This window comes from Oncorhynchus keta, chromosome 10, assembly GCF_023373465.1.
Source record: "Oncorhynchus keta strain PuntledgeMale-10-30-2019 chromosome 10, Oket_V2, whole genome shotgun sequence".
NCBI classification, from domain to species: Eukaryota; Metazoa; Chordata; class Actinopteri; order Salmoniformes; family Salmonidae; genus Oncorhynchus; species Oncorhynchus keta.
The window spans coordinates 81,444,899-81,467,398 of NC_068430.1; the positions used below are offsets into that span (position 1 = coordinate 81,444,899).

Here is a 22,500-nt window from a genome sequence, read left to right on the forward strand (position 1 = left end):
ATCATGACTAGTAGGACTATAACCTCTCTGTATAATATCATGACTAGTAGGTCTATAACCTCTCTGTATAATATCATGACTAGTAGGACTATAACCTCTCTGTATAATATCATGACTAGTAGGTCTATAACCTCTCTGTATAATACTATATCATGACTAGTAGGACTATAACCTCTCTGTATAATATCATGACTAGTAGGTCTATAACCTCTCTGTATAATATCATGACTAGTAGGTCTATAACCTCTCTGTATAATATCATGACTAGTAGGTCTATAACCTCTCTGTATAATATCATGACTAGTAGGTCTATAACCTCTCTGTATAATATCATGACTAGTAGGTCTATAACCTCTCTGTATAATATCATGACTAGTAGGTCTATAACCTCTCTGTATAATATCATGACTAGTAGGACTATAACCTCTCTGTATAATATCATGACTAGTAGGACTATAACCTCTCTGTATAATATCATGACTAGTAGGACTATAACCTCTCTGTATAATACTATATCATGACTAGTAGGTCTATAACCTCTCTGTATAATATCATGACTAGTAGGTCTATAACCTCTCTGTATAATACTATATCATGACTAGTAGGTCTATAACCTCTCTATATAATATCATGACTAGTAGGACTATAACCTCTCTGTATAATATCATGACTAGTAGGACTATAACCTCTCTATATAATATCATGACTAGTAGGACTATAACCTCTCTGTATAATATCATAACTAGTAGGACTATAACCTCTCTGTATAATATCATAACTAGTAGGACTATAACCTCTCTGTATAATATCATGACTAGTAGGTCTATAACCTCTCTGTATAATACTATATCATGACTAGTAGGACTATAACCTCTCTGTATAATATCATGACTAGTATGTCTATAACCTCTCTGTATAATATCATGACTAGTAGGACTATAACCTCTCTGTATAATATCATGACTAGTAGGTCTATAACCTCTCTGTATAATATCATGACTAGTAGGACTATAACCTCTCTGTATAATATCATGACTAGTAGGTCTATAACCTCTCTGTATAATACTATATCATGACTAGTAGGACTATAACCTCTCTGTATACTATCATGACTAGTAGGTCTATAACCTCTCTGTATAATACTATATCATGACTAGTAGGTCTATAATCTCTCTGTATAATATCATGACTAGCAGGTCTATAACCTCTCTGTATAATATCATGACTAGTAGGTCTATAACCTCTCTATATAATATCATGACTAGTAGGACTATAACCTCTCTATATAATATCATGACTAGTAGGACGATAACCTCTCTGTATAATATCATGACTAGTAGGACTATAACCTCTCTGTATAATACTACATCATGACTAGTAGGACTATAACCTCTCTGTATAATATCATGACTAGTAGGACTATAACCTCTCTGTATAATATCATGACTAGTAGGACTATAACCTCTCTGTATAATACTATATCATGACTAGTAGGTCTATAACCTCTCTGTATAATATCATGACTAGTAGGACTATAACCTCTCTGTATAATATCATGACTAGTAGGTCTATAACCTCTCTGTATAATATCATGACTAGTAGGTCTATAACCTCTCTGTATAATATCATGACTAGTAGGTCTATAACCTCTCTGTATAATATCATGACTAGTAGGTCTATAACCTCTCTGTATAATATCATGACTAGTAGGTCTATAACCTCTCTGTATAATATCATGACTAGTAGAACTATAACCTCTCTGTATAATGTCATGACTAGTAGGTCTATAACCTCTCTGTATAATATCATGACTAGTAGGTCTATAACCTCTCTGTATAATACTATATCATGACTAGTAGGTCTATAACCTCTCTGTATAATATCATGACTAGTAGGTCTATAACCTCTCTGTATAATATCATGACTAGTAGGTCTATAACCTCTCTGTATAATAGCATGACTAGTAGAACTATAACCTCTCTGTATAATGTCATGACTAGTAGGTCTATAACCTCTCTGTATAATATCATGACTAGTAGGTCTATAACCTCATGACTGTATAATACTATATCATGACTAGTAGTACTATAACCTCTCTGTATAATATCATGACTAGTAGTACTATAACCTCTCTGTATACTATATCATGACTAGTAGGTCTATAACCTCTCTGTATAATATCATGACTAGTAGGACTATAACCTCTCTGTATAATATCAAGACTAGTAGGTCTATAACCTCTCTGTATATACTATATCATGACTAGTAGGACTATAACCTCTCTGTATAATATCATGACTAGTAGGTCTATAACCTCTGTATAATATCATGACTAGTGACTATAACCTCTCTGTATAATATCATGACTAGTAGGTCTATAACCTCTCTGTATAATATCATGACTAGTAGGTCTATAACCTCTCTGTATAATACTATATCATGACTAGTAGGACTATAACCTCTCTGTATAATATCATGACTAGTACTATAAGTATAATATCATGACTAGTAGGTCTATAACCTCTCTGTATAATATCATGACTAGTAGGACTATAACCTCTCTGTATAATATCATGACTAGTAGGTCTATAACCTCTCTGTATAATATCTATAACTATAACCTCTCTGTATAATATCATGACTAGTAGGACTATAACCTCTCTGTATAATATCATGACTAGTAGGACTATAACCTCTCTGTATAATATCATGACTAGTAGTGACTATAACCTAACCTCTGTATAATATATAATACTATATCATGACTAGTAGGACTATAACCTCTCTGTATAATATCATGACTAGTAGGTCTATAACCTCTCTGTATAATATCATGACTAGTAGGACTATAACTCTCTGTATAATATCATGACTAGTAGGTCTATAACCTCTCTGTATAATATCATGACTAGTAGGTCTATAACCTCTCTGTATAATATCATGACTAGTACTATAACCTCTCTGTATAATATCATGACTAGTAGGTCTATAACCTCTCTGTATAATATCATGACTAGTAGGTCTATAACCTCTCTGTATAATATCATGACTAGTAGGACTATAACCTCTCTGTATAATATCATGACTAGTAGGACTATAACCTCTCTGTATATATCATGACTAGTAGGACTATAACCTCTGTATAATACTATATCATGACTAGTAGGTCTATAACCTCTCTGTATAATACTATATCATGACTAGTAGGTCTATAACCTCTCTGTATAATATCATGACTAGTAGGTCTATAACTCTCTCTGTATAATACTATATCATGACTAGTAGGTCTATAACCTCTCTGTATAATATCATGACTAGTAGGTCTATAACCTCTCTGTATAATATCATGACTAGTAGGACTATAAGTGACTAGTAGGACTATAACCTCTCTGTATAATATCATGACTAGTAGGTCTATAACCTCTCTGTATAATATCATGACTAGTAGGACTATAACCTCTCTGTATAATATCATGACTAGTAGGTCTATAACCTCTCTGTATAATACTATATCATGACTAGTAGGACTATAACCTCTCTGTATACTATCATGACTAGCAGGTCTATAACCTCTCTGTATAATATCATGACTAGTAGGTCTATAACCTCTCTATATAATATCATGACTAGTAGGACTATAACCTCTCTATATAATATCATGACTAGTAGGACGATAACCTCTCTGTATAATATCATGACTAGTAGGTCTATAACCTCTCTGTATAATATCATCATGACTAGTAGGACTATAACTCTCTGTATACTATCATGACTAGTAGGTCTATAACCTCTCTGTATAATACTATATCATGACTAGTAGGTCTATAACCTCTCTGTATAATATCATGACTAGCACTATAACCTCTCTGTATAATATCATGACTAGTAGGTCTATATATCATGACTAGTAGGTCTATAACCTCTGTATAATATCATGACTAGTAGGACTATAACCTCTCTATATAATATCATGACTAGTAGGACTATAACCTCTCTGTATAATATCATATCATGACTAGTAGGACTATAACCTCTCTGTATACTATATCATGACTAGTAGGACTATAACCTCTGTATAATATCATGACTAGTAGGACTATAACCTCTCTGTATAATATCATGACTAGTAGGACTATAACCTCTCTGTATAATACTATATCATGACTAGTAGGTCTATAACCTCTCTGTATAATATCATGACTAGTAGGACTATAACTCTCTGTATAATATCATGACTAGTAGGTCTATAACCTCTCTGTATAATATCATGACTAGTAGGTCTATAACCTCTCTGTATAATATCATGACTAGTAGGTCTATAACCTCTCTGTATAATATCATGACTAGTAGGTCTATAACCTCTCTGTATAATATCATGACTAGTAGGTCTATAACCTCTCTGTATAATATCATGACTAGTAGAACTATAACCTCTCTGTATAATGTCATGACTAGTAGGTCTATAACCTCTCTGTATAATATCATGACTAGTAGGTCTATAACCTCTCTGTATAATACTATATCATGACTAGTAGGTCTATAACCTCTCTGTATAATATCATGACTAGTAGGTCTATAACCTCTCTGTATAATATCATGACTAGTAGGTCTATAACCTGGTCTAATAGCATGACTAGTAGAACTATAACCTCTCTGTATAATGTCATGACTAGTAGGTCTATAACCTCTCTGTATAATATCATGACTAGTAGGTCTATAACCTCTCTGTATAATACTATATCATGACTAGTAGACTATAACCTCTCTGTATAATATCATGACTAGTAGGTCTATAACCTCTCTGTATAATATCATGACTAGTAGAACTATAACCTCTCTGTATAATACTGTATCATGACTAGTAGGACTATAACCTCTCTGTATAATATCATGACTAGTAGGACTATAACCTCTCTATATAATATCATGACTAGTAGGTCTATAACCTCTCTGTATAATATCATGACTAGTAGGTCTATAACCTCTCTGTATAATATCATGACTAGTAGGTCTATAACCTCTCTGTATAATATCATGACTAGTAGGTCTATAACCTCTCTGTATAATATCATGACTAGTAGGTCTATAACCTCTCTGTATAATATCATGACTAGTAGAACTATAACCTCTCTGTATAATGTCATGACTAGTAGGTCTATAACCTCTCTGTATAATATCATGACTAGTAGGTCTATAACCTCTCTGTATAATACTATATCATGACTAGTAGGTCTATAACCTCTCTGTATAATATCATGACTAGTAGGTCTATAACCTCTCTGTATAATATCATGACTAGTAGGTCTATAACCTCTCTGTATAATAGCATGACTATGACTATAACCTCTCTGTATAATGTCATGACTAGTAGGTCTATAACCTCTCTGTATAATATCATGACTAGTAGGTCTATAACCTCTCTGTATAATACTATATCATGACTAGTAGGACTATAACCTCTCTGTATAATATCATGACTAGTAGGTCTATAACCTCTCTGTATAATATCATGACTAGTAGGACTATAACCTCTCTGTATAATATCATGACTAGTAGGTCTATAACCTCTCTGTATAATATCATGACTAGTAGGACTATAACCTCTCTGTATAATATCATGACTAGTAGGTCTATAACCTCTCTGTATAATATCATGACTAGTAGGTCTATAACCTCTCTGTATAATATCATGACTAGTAGGTCTATAACCTCTCTGTATAATATATCATGACTGTATAATATAGTAGTAGGTCTATAACCTCTCTGTATAATATCATGACTAGTAGGTCTATAACCTCTCTGTATAATATCATGACTAGTAGGTCTATAACCTCTCTGTATAATATATGACTAGTAGGACTATAACCTCTGTATAATATCATGACTAGTAGAACTATAACCTCTCTGTATAATATATCATGACTAGTAGGACTATAACCTCTCTGTATAATATCATGACTAGTAGGACTATAACCTCTCTGTATAATATCATGACTAGTAGGTCTATAACCTCTCTGTATAATATCATGACTAGTAGGACTATAACCTCTCTGTATAATATCATGACTAGTAGGACTATAACCTCTCTATATAATATCATGACTAGTAGGACCTCTCTATAACCTCTCTGTATAATATCATAACTAGTAGGACTATAACCTCTCTGTATAATATAATGACTAATAGGACTATAACCTCTCTGTATAATACTGTATCATGACTAGTAGGACTATAACCTCTCTATATAATATCAAGACTAGTAGGACTATAACCTCTCTGTATAATATCATGACTAGTAGGACTATAACCTCTCTGTATAATATCATGACTAGTAGGACTATAACCTCTCTGTATAATACTATATCATGACTAGTAGGTCTATAACCTCTCTGTATAATATCATGACTAGTAGGTCTATAACCTCTCTGTATAATACTATATCATGACTAGTAGGTCTATAACCTCTCTGTATAATACTATATCATGACTAGTAGGTCTATAACCTCTCTATATAATATCATGACTAGTAGGACTATAACCTCTCTGTATAATATCATGACTAGTAGGACTATAACCTCTCTGTATAATATCATGACTAGTAGGTCTATAACCTCTCTGTATAATATATGACTATCTATAACCTCTCTGTATAATATCATGACTAGTAGGTCTATAACCTCTCTGTATAATATCATGACTAGTAGGACTATAACCTCTCTGTATAATATCATGACTAGTAGGACTATAACCTCTCTGTATAATATCATGACTAGTAGGTCTATAACCTCTGTATAATATCTGTATAATACCTCTCTATATCATGACTAGTAGGTCTATAACCTCTCTGTATAATATCATGACTAGTAGGACTATAACCTCTCTGTATACTATCATATAACTATATCATGACTAGTAGGTCTATAACCTCTCTGTATAATATCATGACTAGTAGGTCTATAACCTCTCTGTATAATATCATGACTAGTAGGACTATAACCTCTCTATATAATATCATGACTAGTAGGACTATAACCTCTCTATATAATATCATGACTAGTAGGACTATAACCTCTCTGTATAATATCATGACTAGTAGGACTATAACCTCTCTGTATAATACTATATCATGACTAGTAGGACTATAACCTCTCTGTATAATATCATGACTAGTAGGACTATACCTCTCTGTATAATATCATGACTAGTAGGACTATAACCTCTCTGTATAATACTATATCATGACTAGTAGGTCTATAACCTCTCTGTATAATATCATGACTAGTAGGACTATAACCTCTCTGTATAATATCATGACTAGTAGGTCTATAACCTCTCTGTATAATATCATGACTAGTAGGTCTATAACCTCTCTGTATAATATCATGACTAGTAGGTCTATAACCTCTCTGTATAATATCATGACTAGTAGGTCTATAACCTCTCTGTATAATATCATGACTAGTAGGTCTATAACCTCTCTGTATAATATCATGACTAGTAGAACTATAACCTCTCTGTATAATGTCATGACTAGGTCTATAACCTCTCTGTATAATATCATGACTAGTAGGTCTATAACCTCTCTGTATAATACTATATCATGACTAGTAGGTCTATAACCTCTCTGTATAATATCATGACTAGTAGGTCTATAACCTCTCTGTATAATATCATGACTAGTAGGTCTATAACCTCTCTGTATAATAGCATGACTAGTAGAACTATAACCTCTCTGTATAATGTCATGACTAGTAGGTCTATAACCTCTCTGTATAATATCATGACTAGTAGGTCTATAACCTCTCTGTATAATACTATATCATGACTAGTAGGACTATAACCTCTCTGTATAATATCATGACTAGTAGAACTATAACCTCTCTGTATATATATCATGACTAGTAGGACTATAACCTCTCTGTATAATATCATGACTAGTAGGACTATAATATAATATCATGACTAGTAGGTCTATAACCTCTCTGTATAATATCATGACTAGTAGGTCTATAACCTCTCTGTATAATATCATGACTAGTAGGTCTATAACCTCTCTGTATAATATCATGACTAGTAGGTCTATAACCTCTCTGTATAATATCATGACTAGTAGGTCTATAACCTCTCTGTATAATATCATGACTAGTAGAACTATAACCTCTCTGTATAATGTCATGACTAGTAGGTCTATAACCTCTCTGTATAATATCATGACTAGTAGGTCTATAACCTCTCTGTATAATACTATATCATGACTAGTAGGTCTATAACCTCTCTGTATAATATCATGACTAGTAGGTCTATAACCTCTCTGTATAATATCATGACTAGTAGGTCTATAACCTCTCTGTATAATAGCATGACTAGTAGAACTATAACCTCTCTGTATAATGTCATGACTAGTAGGTCTATAACCTCTCTGTATAATATCATGACTAGTAGGTCTATAACCTCTCTGTATAATACTATATCATGACTAGTAGGACTATAACCTCTCTGTATAATATCATGACTAGTAGGTCTATAACCTCTCTGTATAATATCATGACTAGTAGAACTATAACCTCTCTGTATAATACTGTATCATGACTAGTAGGACTATAACCTCTCTGTATAATATCATGACTAGTAGGACTATAACCTCTCTATATAATATCATGACTAGTAGGTCTATAACCTCTCTGTATAATATCATGACTAGTAGGTCTATAACCTCTCTGTATAATATCATGACTAGTAGGTCTATAACCTCTCTGTATAATATCATGACTAGTAGGTCTATAACCTCTCTGTATAATATCATGACTAGTAGGTCTATAACCTCTCTGTATAATATCATGACTAGTAGGACTATAACCTCTCTGTATAATATCATGACTAGTAGGTCTATAACCTCTCTGTATAATATAATGACTAGTAGGACTATAACCTCTCTGTATAATACTGTATCATGACTAGTAGGACTATAACCTCTCTATATAATATCATGACTAGTAGGACTATAACCTCTCTGTATAATATGTATCATGACTAGTAGGACTATAACCTCTCTGTATAATATCATGACTAGTAGGACTATAACCTCTCTGTATAATATCATGACTAGTAGGACTATAACCTCTCTGTATAATATCATGACTAGTAACTATAACCTCTCTGTATAATACTGTATCATGACTAGTAGGTCTATAACCTCTCTGTATAATATCATGACTAGTAGGTCTATAACCTCTCTGTATAATATCATGACTAGTAGGTCTATAACCTCTCTGTATAATATCATGACTAGTAGGTCTATAACCTCTCTGTATAATATCATGACTAGTAGGTCTATAACCTCTCTGTATAATATCATGACTAGTATGTCTATAACCTCTCTGTATAATATAATGACTAATAGGACTATAACCTCTCTGTATAATATCATGACTAGTAGAACTATAACCTCTCTGTATAATACTGTATCATGACTAGTAGGACTATAACCTCTCTGTATAATATCATGACTAGTAGGACTATAACCTCTCTATATAATATCATGACTAGTAGGTCTATAACCTCTCTGTATAATATCATAACTAGTAGGACTATAACCTCTCTGTATAATATCATGACTAGTAGAACTATAACCTCTCTGTATAATACTGTATCATGACTAGTAGGACTATAACCTCTCTGTATAATATCATGACTAGTAGGACTATAACCTCTCTATATAATATCATGACTAGTAGGACTATAACCTCTCTGTATAATATCATAACTAGTAGGACTATAACCTCTCTGTATAATATCATAACTAGTAGGTCTATAACCTCTCTGTATAATATAATGACTAATAGGACTATAACCTCTCTGTATAATACTGTATCATGACTAGTAGGACTATAACCTCTCTATATAATATCATGACTAGTAGGACTATAACCTCTCTGTATAATACTGTATCATGACTAGTAGGACTATAACCTCTCTGTATACTATCATGACTAGTAGGACTATAACCTCTCTGTATAATACTGTATCATGACTAGTAGGACTATAACCTCTCTGTATACTATCATGACTAGTAGGACTATAACCTCTCTGTATAATACTGTATCATGACTAGTAGGACTATAACCTCTCTGTATAATATCATGACTAGTAGGACTATAACCTCTCTGTATAATACTGTATCATGACTAGTAGGACTATAACCTCTCTGTATACTATCATGACTAGTAGGACTATAACCTCTCTGTATAATACTGTATCATGACTAGTAGGACTATAACCTCTCTGTATAATATCATGACTAGTAGGACTATAACCTCTCTATATAATATCATGACTAGTAGGACTATAAACTCTCTATATAATATCATGACTAGTAGGACTATAACCTCTCTGTATAATATCATGACTAGTAGAACTATAACCTCTCTGTATAATATCATGACTAGTAGGTCTATAACCTCTCTATATAATATCATGACTAGTAGGACTATAACCTCTCTATATAATATCATGACTAGTAGGTCTATAACCTCTCTGTATAATATCATGACTAGTAGGACTATAACCTCTCTATATAATATCATGACTAGTAGGACTATAACCTCTCTATATAATATCATGACTAGTAGAACTATAACCTCTCTGTATAATATCATGACTAGTAGGTCTATAACCTCTCTATATAATATCATGACTAGTAGGACTATAACCTCTCTATATACTATCATGACTAGTAGGTCTATAACCTCTCTGTATAATATCATGACTAGTAGGACTATAACCTCTCTATATAATATCATGACTAGTAGGTCTATAACCTCTCTGTATAATATCATGACTAGTAGGTCTATAACCTCTCTATATAATATCATGACTAGTAGGACGATAACCTCTCTGTATAATATCATGACTAGTAGGTCTATAACCTCTCTGTATAATATCATGACTAGTAGGTCTATAACCTCTCTATATAATATCATGACTAGTAGGACGATAACCTCTCTGTATAATATCATGACTAGTAGGTCTATAACCTCTCTATATAATATAATGACTAGTAGGTCTATAACCTGTCTGTATAATACTGTATCTATCGTGCTATGAGGTTTGAGCTTTTTTGGCGCTGGAGGTGAAGTCCACCACTTGTTCAAGCCCCACTCTGGCTGTTACACCCCTCTTACGTTACTCTAAAGGCCCAAGAGGTCAAGGTGGGAAAGGAATATGGAGAGGAATTATTAACCGTGTAGTGTCCACTTGATGGCAGTACATACACTTGTTATAATGACTATTGTCTTGTTGGTCCTTTGTGGCTCATTCTCTGTGGCTCTATTGTCTTGTTGGTCCTTTGTGGCTCACACAATTTTAGGTTGTGTGTATAGTTGTGAATTGTTAGATATTACTGCACTGTTGAAGCTAGAAACACAAGAATTGAGCTTTTTCCTTCATCTTGTTCATCTGTTACCATGCACCTGCAATTAAGATTGCTCAGATGTTCGAGTTCCTTTTGAGTTTTGAGCTACTCACGCAATAACATCTGCTGAACATGTGTATGTGACAAATACAATTTGATTTGATTTTCTCTGTCATTGTTGTGTTTCAGACATCAAATCAAGTCAAATGTATTTATAAAGCCCTTCGTACATCAGCTGATATCTCAAAGTGCTGTACAGAAACCCAGCCTAAAACCCCAAACAGCAAGCAATGCAGGTGTAGAAGCACGGTGGCTAGGAAAAACTCCCTAGAAAGGCCAAAACCTAGGAAGAAACCTAGAGAGGAACCAGGCTATGTGGGGTGGCCAGTCCTCTTCTGGCTGTGCCGGGTGGAGATTATAACAGAACGTGGCCAAGATGTTCAAATGTTCATAAATGACCAGCATGGTCAAATAATAATAATCACAGTAGTTGTCGAGGTTGCAGCAAGTCAGCACCTCAGGAGTAAATGTCAGTTGGCTTTTCATAGCCGATCATTAAGAGTATCTCTTCCACATCCTGTCTGAGGGAGATCTGATGTCATCTCCTCTCACCTAATCACCACATGACACATACACCTGAGTGTACAGGAGCCACTGGCAGGCGTTGCTGACACAGCATGAATCAAACAGTGAGATTTACAACCAAAATCATTATGCTCTCTCTCTTTCACACACAGACACATAAAACGTGTACTGGCCCGCTCTCCGTGGTGAGAACAAGTGCTCATACCTCTGACGGATCCGTTTGTTTGGTGAGAGAACAAGTTTCTCACCAGAGGACTGAGAGAGAGAGAGAGAGAGAGAGAGAGAGAGAGAGAGAGAGAGGGAGAAAGAGAGAGGGGGAGAAAGAGAGAGAGAGAGAGAGAGAGCGAGAGAGAGAGAGAGAATAGCCTATGGGGTGGGAATGAGTGAACCAAAACAAGTTTCTCAAAAACGCGCTGTTTTTTCTTGATTTTTTTCTTGATAAGAGGACGGAGAGAGAGAATAGCCTATGGGGTGGGAATGAGGGAACCAAAACATACTGTATGTTCATTACTAGGACTGTAAAGTTGAGAGATAAAGATAGATAGAAGACAAACGAGACGGTCTACCGCCGCAACGCCCATCCCCGTAATGTCTCATCCCTGAACGTTTCACAACTACCGGTTGACTGCGGCTGGAATTGTGACGGATCGACGCACTGAGCATGTCAGGGCGAGTTTTATAGAAATGCGTTTGGAAATAAAATCAGTAACAAAAACGTCTTTCAAAATCATTTGGGGATGTTCGACTTAAGAGGCTTGAAGGAATTTGATTTTCCACTTTGACAACTCTAAACTGTTTGGATGAATTCTATTTTTCAAGACTTCCAAGTTCGCCACAGGTCTCTATCACAGCCCAACTTGTTGCTATCGAAATTATATCTAGCTGAAATACAGTTGTAGGTCTATGTCACTCATCTTTCTTAGTTTGAACAACGGTCAATATTGAATTAAACGTTTAACCACTAACTGGATAAAACAAGAAGATGTTGGAGAAATATTCCCGGCACAGCCATGGAGTTGCGCCCGTCCCGAACACGGACCTGCAACTCAAACTACCGGAGAGCAACGTGGGTACCAGAGGCCAAGAGAAAGATAACGGGTCTGGGCAGAAACTGGTGGGGATAGCGGGACCGGCTCTGTCCAAACGGAAACTACTGGTCGGTCTGGACCTGCTCTGTCTGGTTCTGGGTAAATATAATTTAGGCTATTATCTTTTTATCAGATCAACTTTTTATGATTCATAATTTTATCACATCCGCTTTTTATTTTTGATCTTTTACCATTGTATCGTATAACCTTTTTTTATTTTATTTTTTTACAATAAATATATATATATGTTTTTCAAATTAACGTTTTATAATTGAAGCCTACCTGGACCTGGGTTACCTGCTTCTGCTTTAATAAAAACGATCTTCGAGTTATTTTCATAAAAATAACTTACATTTTCAACAAACATTTTTTAAATATTTTTTATAAAGTTAATAAACTTCATATCTTCGAGTAGGTCTATAAAACATTTTCGTCATTCATTGTATTGTTTATTGTTAGGATATATCACAAATAATGGTGTATTCATTGTTAGGATATATCACAAATAATGGTGTATTCATTGTTAGGATATATCACAAATAATGGTGTATTCATGGTTAGGATATATCACAAATAATGGTGTATTCATGGTTAGGATATATCACAAATAATGGTGTATTCATTGTTAGGATATATCACACATAATGGTGTATTCATTGTTAGGATATATCACACATAATGGTGTATTCATGGTTAGGATATATCACACATAATGGTGTATTCATGGTTAGGATATATCACACATAATGGTGTATTCATGGTTAGGATATATCACACATAATGGTGTATTCATGGTTAGGATATATCACAAATAATGGTGTATTCATTGTTAGGATATATCACACATAATGGTGTATTCATTGTTAGGATATATCACACATAATGGTGTATTCATTGTTAGGATATATCACACATAATGGTGTATTCATTGTTAGGATATATCACAAATAATGGTGTATTCATTGTTAGGATATATCACAAATAATGGTGTATTCATGGTTAGGATATATCACAAATAATGGTGTATTCATGGTTAGGATATATCACAAATAATGGTGTATTCATGGTTAGGATATATCACAAATAATGGTGTATTCATTGTTAGGATATATCACAAATAATGGTGTATTCATGGTTAGGATATATCACACATAATGGTGTATTCATTGTTAGGATATATCACAAATAATGGTGTATTCATTGTTAGGATATATCACAAATAATGGTGTATTCATTGTTAGGATATATCACACATAATGGTGTATTCATGGTTAGGATATATCACACATAATGGTGTATTCATGGTTAGGATATATCACACATAATGGTGTATTCATGGTTAGGATATATCACAAATAATGGTGTATTCATGGTTAGGATATATCACACATAATGGTGTATTCATTGTTAGGATATATCACAAATAATGGTGTATTCATTGTTAGGATATATCACAAATAATGGTGTATTCATTGTTAGGATATATCACACATAATGGTGTATTCATGGTTAGGATATATCACACATAATGGTGTATTCATTGTTAGGATATATCACAAATAATGGTGTATTCATGGTTAGGATATATCACAAATAATGGTGTATTCATGGTTAGGATATATCACACATAATGGTGTATTCATGGTTAGGATATATCACAAATAATGGTGTATTCATGGTTAGGATATATCACACATAATGGTGTATTCATTGTTAGGATATATCACAAATAATGGTGTATTCATGGTTAGGATATATCACACATAATGGTGTATTCATGGTTAGGATATATCACAAATAATGGTGTATTCATGGTTAGGATATATCACACATAATGGTGTATTCATGGTTAGGATATATCACACATAATGGTGTATTCATGGTTAGGATATATCACACATAATGGTGTATTCATGGTTAGGATATATCACAAATAATGGTGTATTCATGGTTAGGATATATCACACATAATGGTGTATTCATTGTTAGGATATATCACAAATAATGGTGTATTCATTGTTAGGATATATCACAAATAATGGTGTATTCATTGTTAGGATATATCACACATAATGGTGTATTCATGGTTAGGATATATCACACATAATGGTGTATTCATTGTTAGGATATATCACAAATAATGGTGTATTCATGGTTAGGATATATCACAAATAATGGTGTATTCATGGTTAGGATATATCACACATAATGGTGTATTCATGGTTAGGATATATCACAAATAATGGTGTATTCATGGTTAGGATATATCACACATAATGGTGTATTCATTGTTAGGATATATCACAAATAATGGTGTATTCATGGTTAGGATATATCACAAATAATGGTGTATTCATGGTTAGGATATATCACACATAATGGTGTATTCATGGTTAGGATATATCACAAATAATGGTGTATTCATGGTTAGGATATATCACACATAATGGTGTATTCATTGTTAGGATATATCACAAATAATGGTGTATTCATGGTTAGGATATATCACAAATAATGGTGTATTCATGGTTAGGATATATCACACATAATGGTGTATTCATGGTTAGGATATATCACACATAATGGTGTATTCATGGTTAGGATATATCACACATAATGGTGTATTCATTGTTAGGATATATCACACATAATGGTGTATTCATGGTTAGGATATATCACACATAATGGTGTATTCATGGTTAGGATATATCACACATAATGGTGTATTCATTGTTAGGATATATCACACATAATGGTGTATTCATGGTTAGGATATATCACACATAATGGTGTATTCATTGCTTCATGGCGACACTGAATCCCCTCTTGTCATGTTACTCTTTATTTTATAACAAACTTTATTCACTAGAATTATTATTTTATAACAAACTTTATTCACTAGAATTATTATTTTATAACACGTGTTGAATGCTTTCTGTTATACACGGCATGGCCAAAAGTATGTGGACACCCCTTCAAATGAGTGGATTCGGCTATTTCAGCCACACCCATTACTGACAGGTGTATAAAATCGAGCACACAGCCGTGCAATCTCCATAGACAAACATTGGCAGTAGAATGGCCTTACTGAAGAGCTCAGTGACTTTCAACGTGGTACCACATTTCCAACAGTTCAGTTCGTCAAATGTCTCCACTGCTAGAGCTGCCCCGGTCAACTGTAAGTGCTGTTACTGGAAAGTGGAAACGTCTAGGAGCATCAACGGCTCAGCCGCCAGGTGGGAAGGTGACGTAGGCTAGGCTAACTTTCATGAACTATTCAAATGTTGATATTTGAATCTTTTGCGATTTATTTGAAATATATTTGACTATGAGATAGTAGCCTATAGTTTCGTTGTTGTTTCGTATCTAGGCTATTTATGATACACAGTGAACGTGCGGGTGCGTGAGGACATTGAATCAAGAATTAGCACTAGCGCAAATCAACAGGTTGGTCAACATTATCATAAACAATTTCTTCAACAAAAACGAAATAATTAGGAAAAATAAATTGAAGCTCTAAATAATTCTCACTCTCAGTGTTCTCCCTCGCTGCCAGTTGGCTCGAGCAGGCCAAGGGAATTGTACAGTTTCCATGACAACCAGGGTTCAGGGAAGAGCGAGGCCTGGGGAATTGTGTGTAGTACAAATACATAAATAAACAATCTCTCTCTCTCTCTCTCTCTCTCTCTCTCTCTGTGTGTGTGTGTGTGCACTCCCTTTATGCATCTGACCACAATTTCTCAAACTGTGGTTATGTAAGAGCAGCTAATTCACTTAGCTTATGTCCCAAATGACCCCACATTCCCGATATCGTGTACTATTTTAACCAGGGCCCATAGGTCTCTGCACTCTTCGAGAAAAAGTTCCAAAAGTTTCTTCGGCTGTCCCCATAGGAGATCCCTTTTTGGTTCCATGTAAGAACCCTCTGTAGAAAGGGTTCTACATGCAACCCAAAATGGTTCTACCTGGAACCAAAAAGGGTTCTTCAAAGGGCTCTGGTATATGGGGACAGCCGAAGAACCCCTTTAGGTTCTAGATAGCATTTTGTCCCCTACAAGTGTGGGCCAAAGTATATTATAGTGCACTACTTTGGCCCACAGTCATTATAATAAAGGATGAATAGGATGTCATTTTGGACACCATTCTCTCTGATCCTCTTGTCTAGAGGAGAAGGATTGCTGATCAGGGATCATGTCCCCACCTGTCCCCTGTATTCGTATTCATTGTGATCTACAAGGCTGCTACAGATCTGATGCAGGGACGGACTGGGACCAGAATCCGGCCTGAGCATTTCTAACACACTGGCCCATTTCTTTCCCAGAGGCCACCGATTATTAGCCGAAATAAAGATCATTTTGTGCAATAACACCAATTCGGACCGGCCCACTGGGCTACAGATGGACCAATTCAGACCGGCCCACTGGGCTACAGATGGACCAATTCAGACCGGCCCACTGGGCTACAGATGGACCGATTCAGACCGGCCCACTGGGCTACAGATGGACCAATTCAGACCGGCCCACTGGGCTACAGATGGACCAATTCAGACCGGCCCACTGGGCTACAGATGGACCAATTCAGACCGGCCCACTGGGCTACAGATGGACCAATTCAGACCGGCCCACTGGGCTACAGATGGACCAATTCAGACTGGCCCACTGGGCTACAGATGGACCAATTCAGACCGGCCCACTGGGCTACAGATGGACCAATTCAGACCGGCCCACTGGGCTACAGATGGACCAATTCAGACCGGCCCACTGGGCTACAGATGGACCAATTCAGACTGGCCCACTGGGCTACAGATGGACCAATTCAGACCGGCCCACTGGGCTACAGATGGACCAATTCAGACTGGCCCACTGGGCTACAGATGGACCGATTCAGACCGGCCCACTGGGCTACAGATGGACCAATTCAGACCGGCCCACTGGGCTACAGATGGACCAATTCAGACCGGCCCACTGGGCTACAGATGGACCAATTCAGACCGGCCCACTGGGCTACAGATGGACCAATTCAGACCGGCCCACTGGGCTACAGATGGACCAATTCAGACCGGCCCACTGGGCTACAGATGGACCAATTCAGACCGGCCCACTGGGCTACAGATGGACCGATTCAGACCGGCCCACTGGGCTACAGATGGACCGATTCAGACCGGCCCACTGGGCTACAGATGGACCGATTCAGACCGGCCCACTGGGCCACAGATGGACCGATTCAGACCGGCCCACGGGGCTACAGATGGACCGATTCAGACCGGCCCACTGGGCTACAGATGGACCGATTCAGACCGGCCCACGGGGCTACAGATGGACCAATTCAGACCGGACCACTGGGCTACAGATGGACCAATTTGGCCAAGCTGCCCTATGACCAGTCCACCCTATATGTGATGTGTATGTGAGGACCAGTACCCTGGACAAAGCGATGGGGAGACTCTTGTTGTCTAGAGGAGTTAGAGTGCTGATCAGGGATAAGGTCCCTTCCTGTCCATGTATTCATTGGGATCTAGATGGCAGAACTGATCCTAGATCAGCCCTCCTACTCTGAGATACTTGATACAGTCCAATCAAGCTGCTGATAGGAAGAACACAAGACATATACTATCAATGTAGTGTATAATGGTTCTAGAGAGAGGAGTGGAAGAGAGACAGAGAGGAGAGGAAGAGAGACAGAGAGAGACAGAGAGAGGAGAGGAAGAGAGAGAAAGAGAGACAGAGAGAGAAAAGGAAGGGAGGGATGGAAAGAGAGAATGAATAAGAGCGAGAGAGAAAAAAAAGCGAGTATGTGCGTTTGTGTGTGTGTCTGTGTAGGAGACAGACAGTGCTAAGCTCAGACCCACAGTCTCTCTTTGTTTGGTTGTAATGTTAGAGAATTGAACTGGTCTCATAAACAACCATCCTCTCCTCTCCTCTCCTCTCCTCTCCTCCTCTCCTCTTTCTCTTTCTCTCACACCATACCCACCTCTCCTCCCTCCCTCTCATCTCTCCCTCTCCTGTCCTCTCTCTCTTTCTCTCACACCATACCCACCTCTCCTCCCTCCCTCTCATCTCTCCCTCTCCTGTCCTCTCTCCCCATTCCCTCCTCTCCTTTTCTCCCTCTCATCTCCTCTCTCATATACTCTCGTATACTGGTCTCAGTTCAGATCTAATGGGATCCATAACATGTTCTAATAGAGTTGTTGTCCCAGTGGTGTTGTGACCTCACATTCCAGCAGTGAGTCTAACCCTTTAGTTTCTCTGGAGAAAAACCCTGGGTTCCCACTCTCTCACTCTCCCTTTCAGTCTCTCTCTCTCTCTTCCTCCAACTCCCCCTCCCCAACTGCTCCCCCTCATATGAGCTGCTACAACAGAGAGGAGATATGAATCATAGATGAAATCTGTTGATGTGATTCATATGGTCAGTGTTTTAGAAGGCTGTTGTATGTCAATGTGATGTTTAAGACCAGGATTAAATCCAAACACCCAATGTGATGTTTAAGACCAGGATTCAATCCAAACACCCAATGTGATGTTTAAGACCAGGATTCAACCCAAACACCCAATGTGATGTTTAAGACCAGGATTCAATCCAAACACCCAATGTGATGTTTAAGACCAGGATTCAATCCAAACACCCAATGTGATGTTTAAGACCAGGATTCAATCCAAACACCCAATGTGATGTTTAAGACCAGGATTCAATCCAAACACCCAATGTGATGTTTAAGACCAGGATTCAGTCCAAACACCCAATGTGATGTTTAAGACCAGGATTCAATCCAAACACCCAATGTGATGTTTAAGACCAGGATGTGATGATGTTGTATGAATGTAGGTGAATGTTATGGTTTACAGTGAGCTTTTAAAGTATGTTTCCATACTGTGTAATTTAGCTCCACTTCTCTCTCTCTCCAACTCCACTTCTGTCTTTCTCTCTCTCTCTCTCTCTCTCTCTGTCATTCTCTCTCTCTCTCTCTCTCTCTCTCTCTCTCTCTCTCTCTCTCTCTCTCTCTCTCTCTCTCTCTCTCTCTCTCTCTCTCTCTCTCTCTCTCTCTCTCTCTCTCTCTCTCTCTCTCTCTCTCTCTCTCTCTCTCTCTCTGTCATTCTCTCTCTCTCTCTCTCTCTCTCTCTCTCTTCTCTCTCTCTCTCTCTCTCTCTCTTGTGGCTCAGTTCAGTTCTATTAACTTTATTGGCATAATGAATCTGTCTCACATTGCCAAAGCTAGAACATGTTGAAACAATAAAACTATCCCTCCCTCCCTCCCTCCCTCCCTCCCTCCCTCCCTCCCTCCCTCCCTCCCTCCCTCCCTCCCTCCCTCCCTCCAGCCTCCATCCCGTTCTTGGTGTGTGAGCTGAAGGCAGTGAATCCATATAGCAGAGGGTTTTTCTGTGGGGACCCCAGCATCATGTATCCATACCAACACAGAGAGGCTATACCAGATCAGCTGCTCATTACTGGTGGGATCATCATCACCGGACTCACTGTGGGTATCACACACTCTTCATCATCATCACCATCATCACATGATTGTAATCTAACAGTACACACAATTTACCACTAATACTACTACTACTACTAATAATAATAATAATAATACTAATAATACTACTACCACTAATACTACTACTAATAATAATAATAATAATGCTAATAATACTACTAATACTACTACTAATAATACTACTACTACTAATACTACTACTACTAATAGTAATACTACTACTAATATGACCACCAATAATAATACTGCTAATAATAATACTACTGCTAATAGTAATACCACCAATAGTAATACTACTAATAATATTACTACGAATAATATTACTACGAATATCAATACTAATAATAATACTACTACGAATAATGCTACTAGTAATACCACTAATAATACTACTACGAATAGTACTACTAATAATACTACCCCTAATAATACTACCACTAACAATTATACTAATACTAATATTACAACAAATAATACTATTATGAATAATACTACTGATAATAATACTACTAATAATAATACTACTACTAATAATAATATGAATACTACTACTAATAATATGAATACTACTAATAATAATACAATCTCGCGATTGTCAGTTCAGTTCTCCTCTTGTGTTTGTCACCAGACTAATTATCAAACAGTCACTATTGCCCCCCTCCCTCCCTCCCTCCCTCCCTCCAGATAGCTTTAGGGGAGTGTTACCGGGTGCATTACCGAGGGGTCAGCTCCAAAGCCTTCGTCAGGAACCTCTACGTCTCATGCCTGTATAAGGTACGGAAATCTCCCTTCTGCATTCATGAAGTTTTAATAACAGAAGATAAACTGTCATAAACATTATCAACAAGTCTTACACACTATTTTATTGTTATTTGTTGCACAAATAAGAAGCTGGGTTCCTTCCTGTTTGGCTATATATTTATTTCTGAAAGGAGTTGGGTTCCTTCCTGTTTGGCTATATATTTATTTCTGTAAGGAGGTAGGTTCCTTACTGTTTGGCTATATATTTATTTCTGTAAGGAGTTAGGTTCCTTCCTATTTGGCTATATATTTATTTCTGTAAGGAGTTAGGTTCCTTCCTGTTTGGCTATATATTTATTTCTGTAAGGAGTTGGGTTCCTTCCTGTTTGGCTATATATTTATTTCTGTAAGGAGTTAGGTTCCATCCTGTTTGGCTATATATTTATTTCTGTATTTCTGTATTTATTTCTGTAAGGAGTTAGGTTCCTTCCTGTTTGGCTATATATTTATGTAAGGAGTTAGTTTGGCTATATATTTCTGTAAGGAGTTAGGTTCCTTCCTGTTTGGCTATATATTTATTTCTGTAAGGAGTTAGGTTCCTTCCTGTTCGGCTATATATTTATTTCTGTATTTCTGTATTTTATTTCTTTAAGGAGTTAGGTTCCTTCCTGTTTGGCTATATATTTATTTCTGTAAGGAGTTAGGTTCCTTCCTGTTTGGCTATATATTTATTTCTGTAAGGAGTTAGGTTCCTTCCTGTTTGGCTATATATTTATTTCTGTAGTTCTGTATTTAATTCTGTAAGGAGTTAGGTTCCTTCCTGTTCGGCTATATATTTATTTCTGTATTTCTGTTTTTTATTTCTCTAAGGAGTTAGGTTCCTTCCTGTTTGGCTATATATTTATTTCTGTAAGGAGTTAGGTTCCTTCCTGTTTGGCTATATATTTATGTAAGGAGTTAGTTTGGCTATATATTTATTTCTGTAAGGAGTTAGGTTCCTTCCTGTTTGGCTATATATTTATTTCTGTAAGGAGTTAGGTTCCTTCCTGTTTGGCTATATATTTATTTCTGTAAGGAGTTAGGTTCCTTCCTGTTCGGCTATATATTTATTTCTGTATTTCTGTATTTTATTTCTTTAAGGAGTTAGGTTCCTTCCTGTTTGGCTATATATTTATTTATGTAAGGAG

General features: G+C 36.3%; 1 protein-coding gene across 1 annotated transcript in view; it reads left to right on the forward strand.

Moving 5' to 3' along the window:
- The first annotated feature begins 12,319 nt into the window (after window positions 1-12,319).
- Window positions 12,320-22,500, forward strand: part of LOC127932542 (phospholipid phosphatase 3-like) — a 16,560-nt gene continuing 6,379 nt past the window's right edge. The window contains exons 1-3 of the mRNA XM_052528446.1: window positions 12,320-13,182; window positions 20,397-20,554; window positions 21,257-21,346. Coding sequence (XP_052384406.1) covers window positions 12,978-13,182; window positions 20,397-20,554; window positions 21,257-21,346 — 453 coding nt within the window. The 5' untranslated portion in view covers window positions 12,320-12,977. The remainder of the gene's footprint in view (window positions 13,183-20,396; window positions 20,555-21,256; window positions 21,347-22,500) is intronic.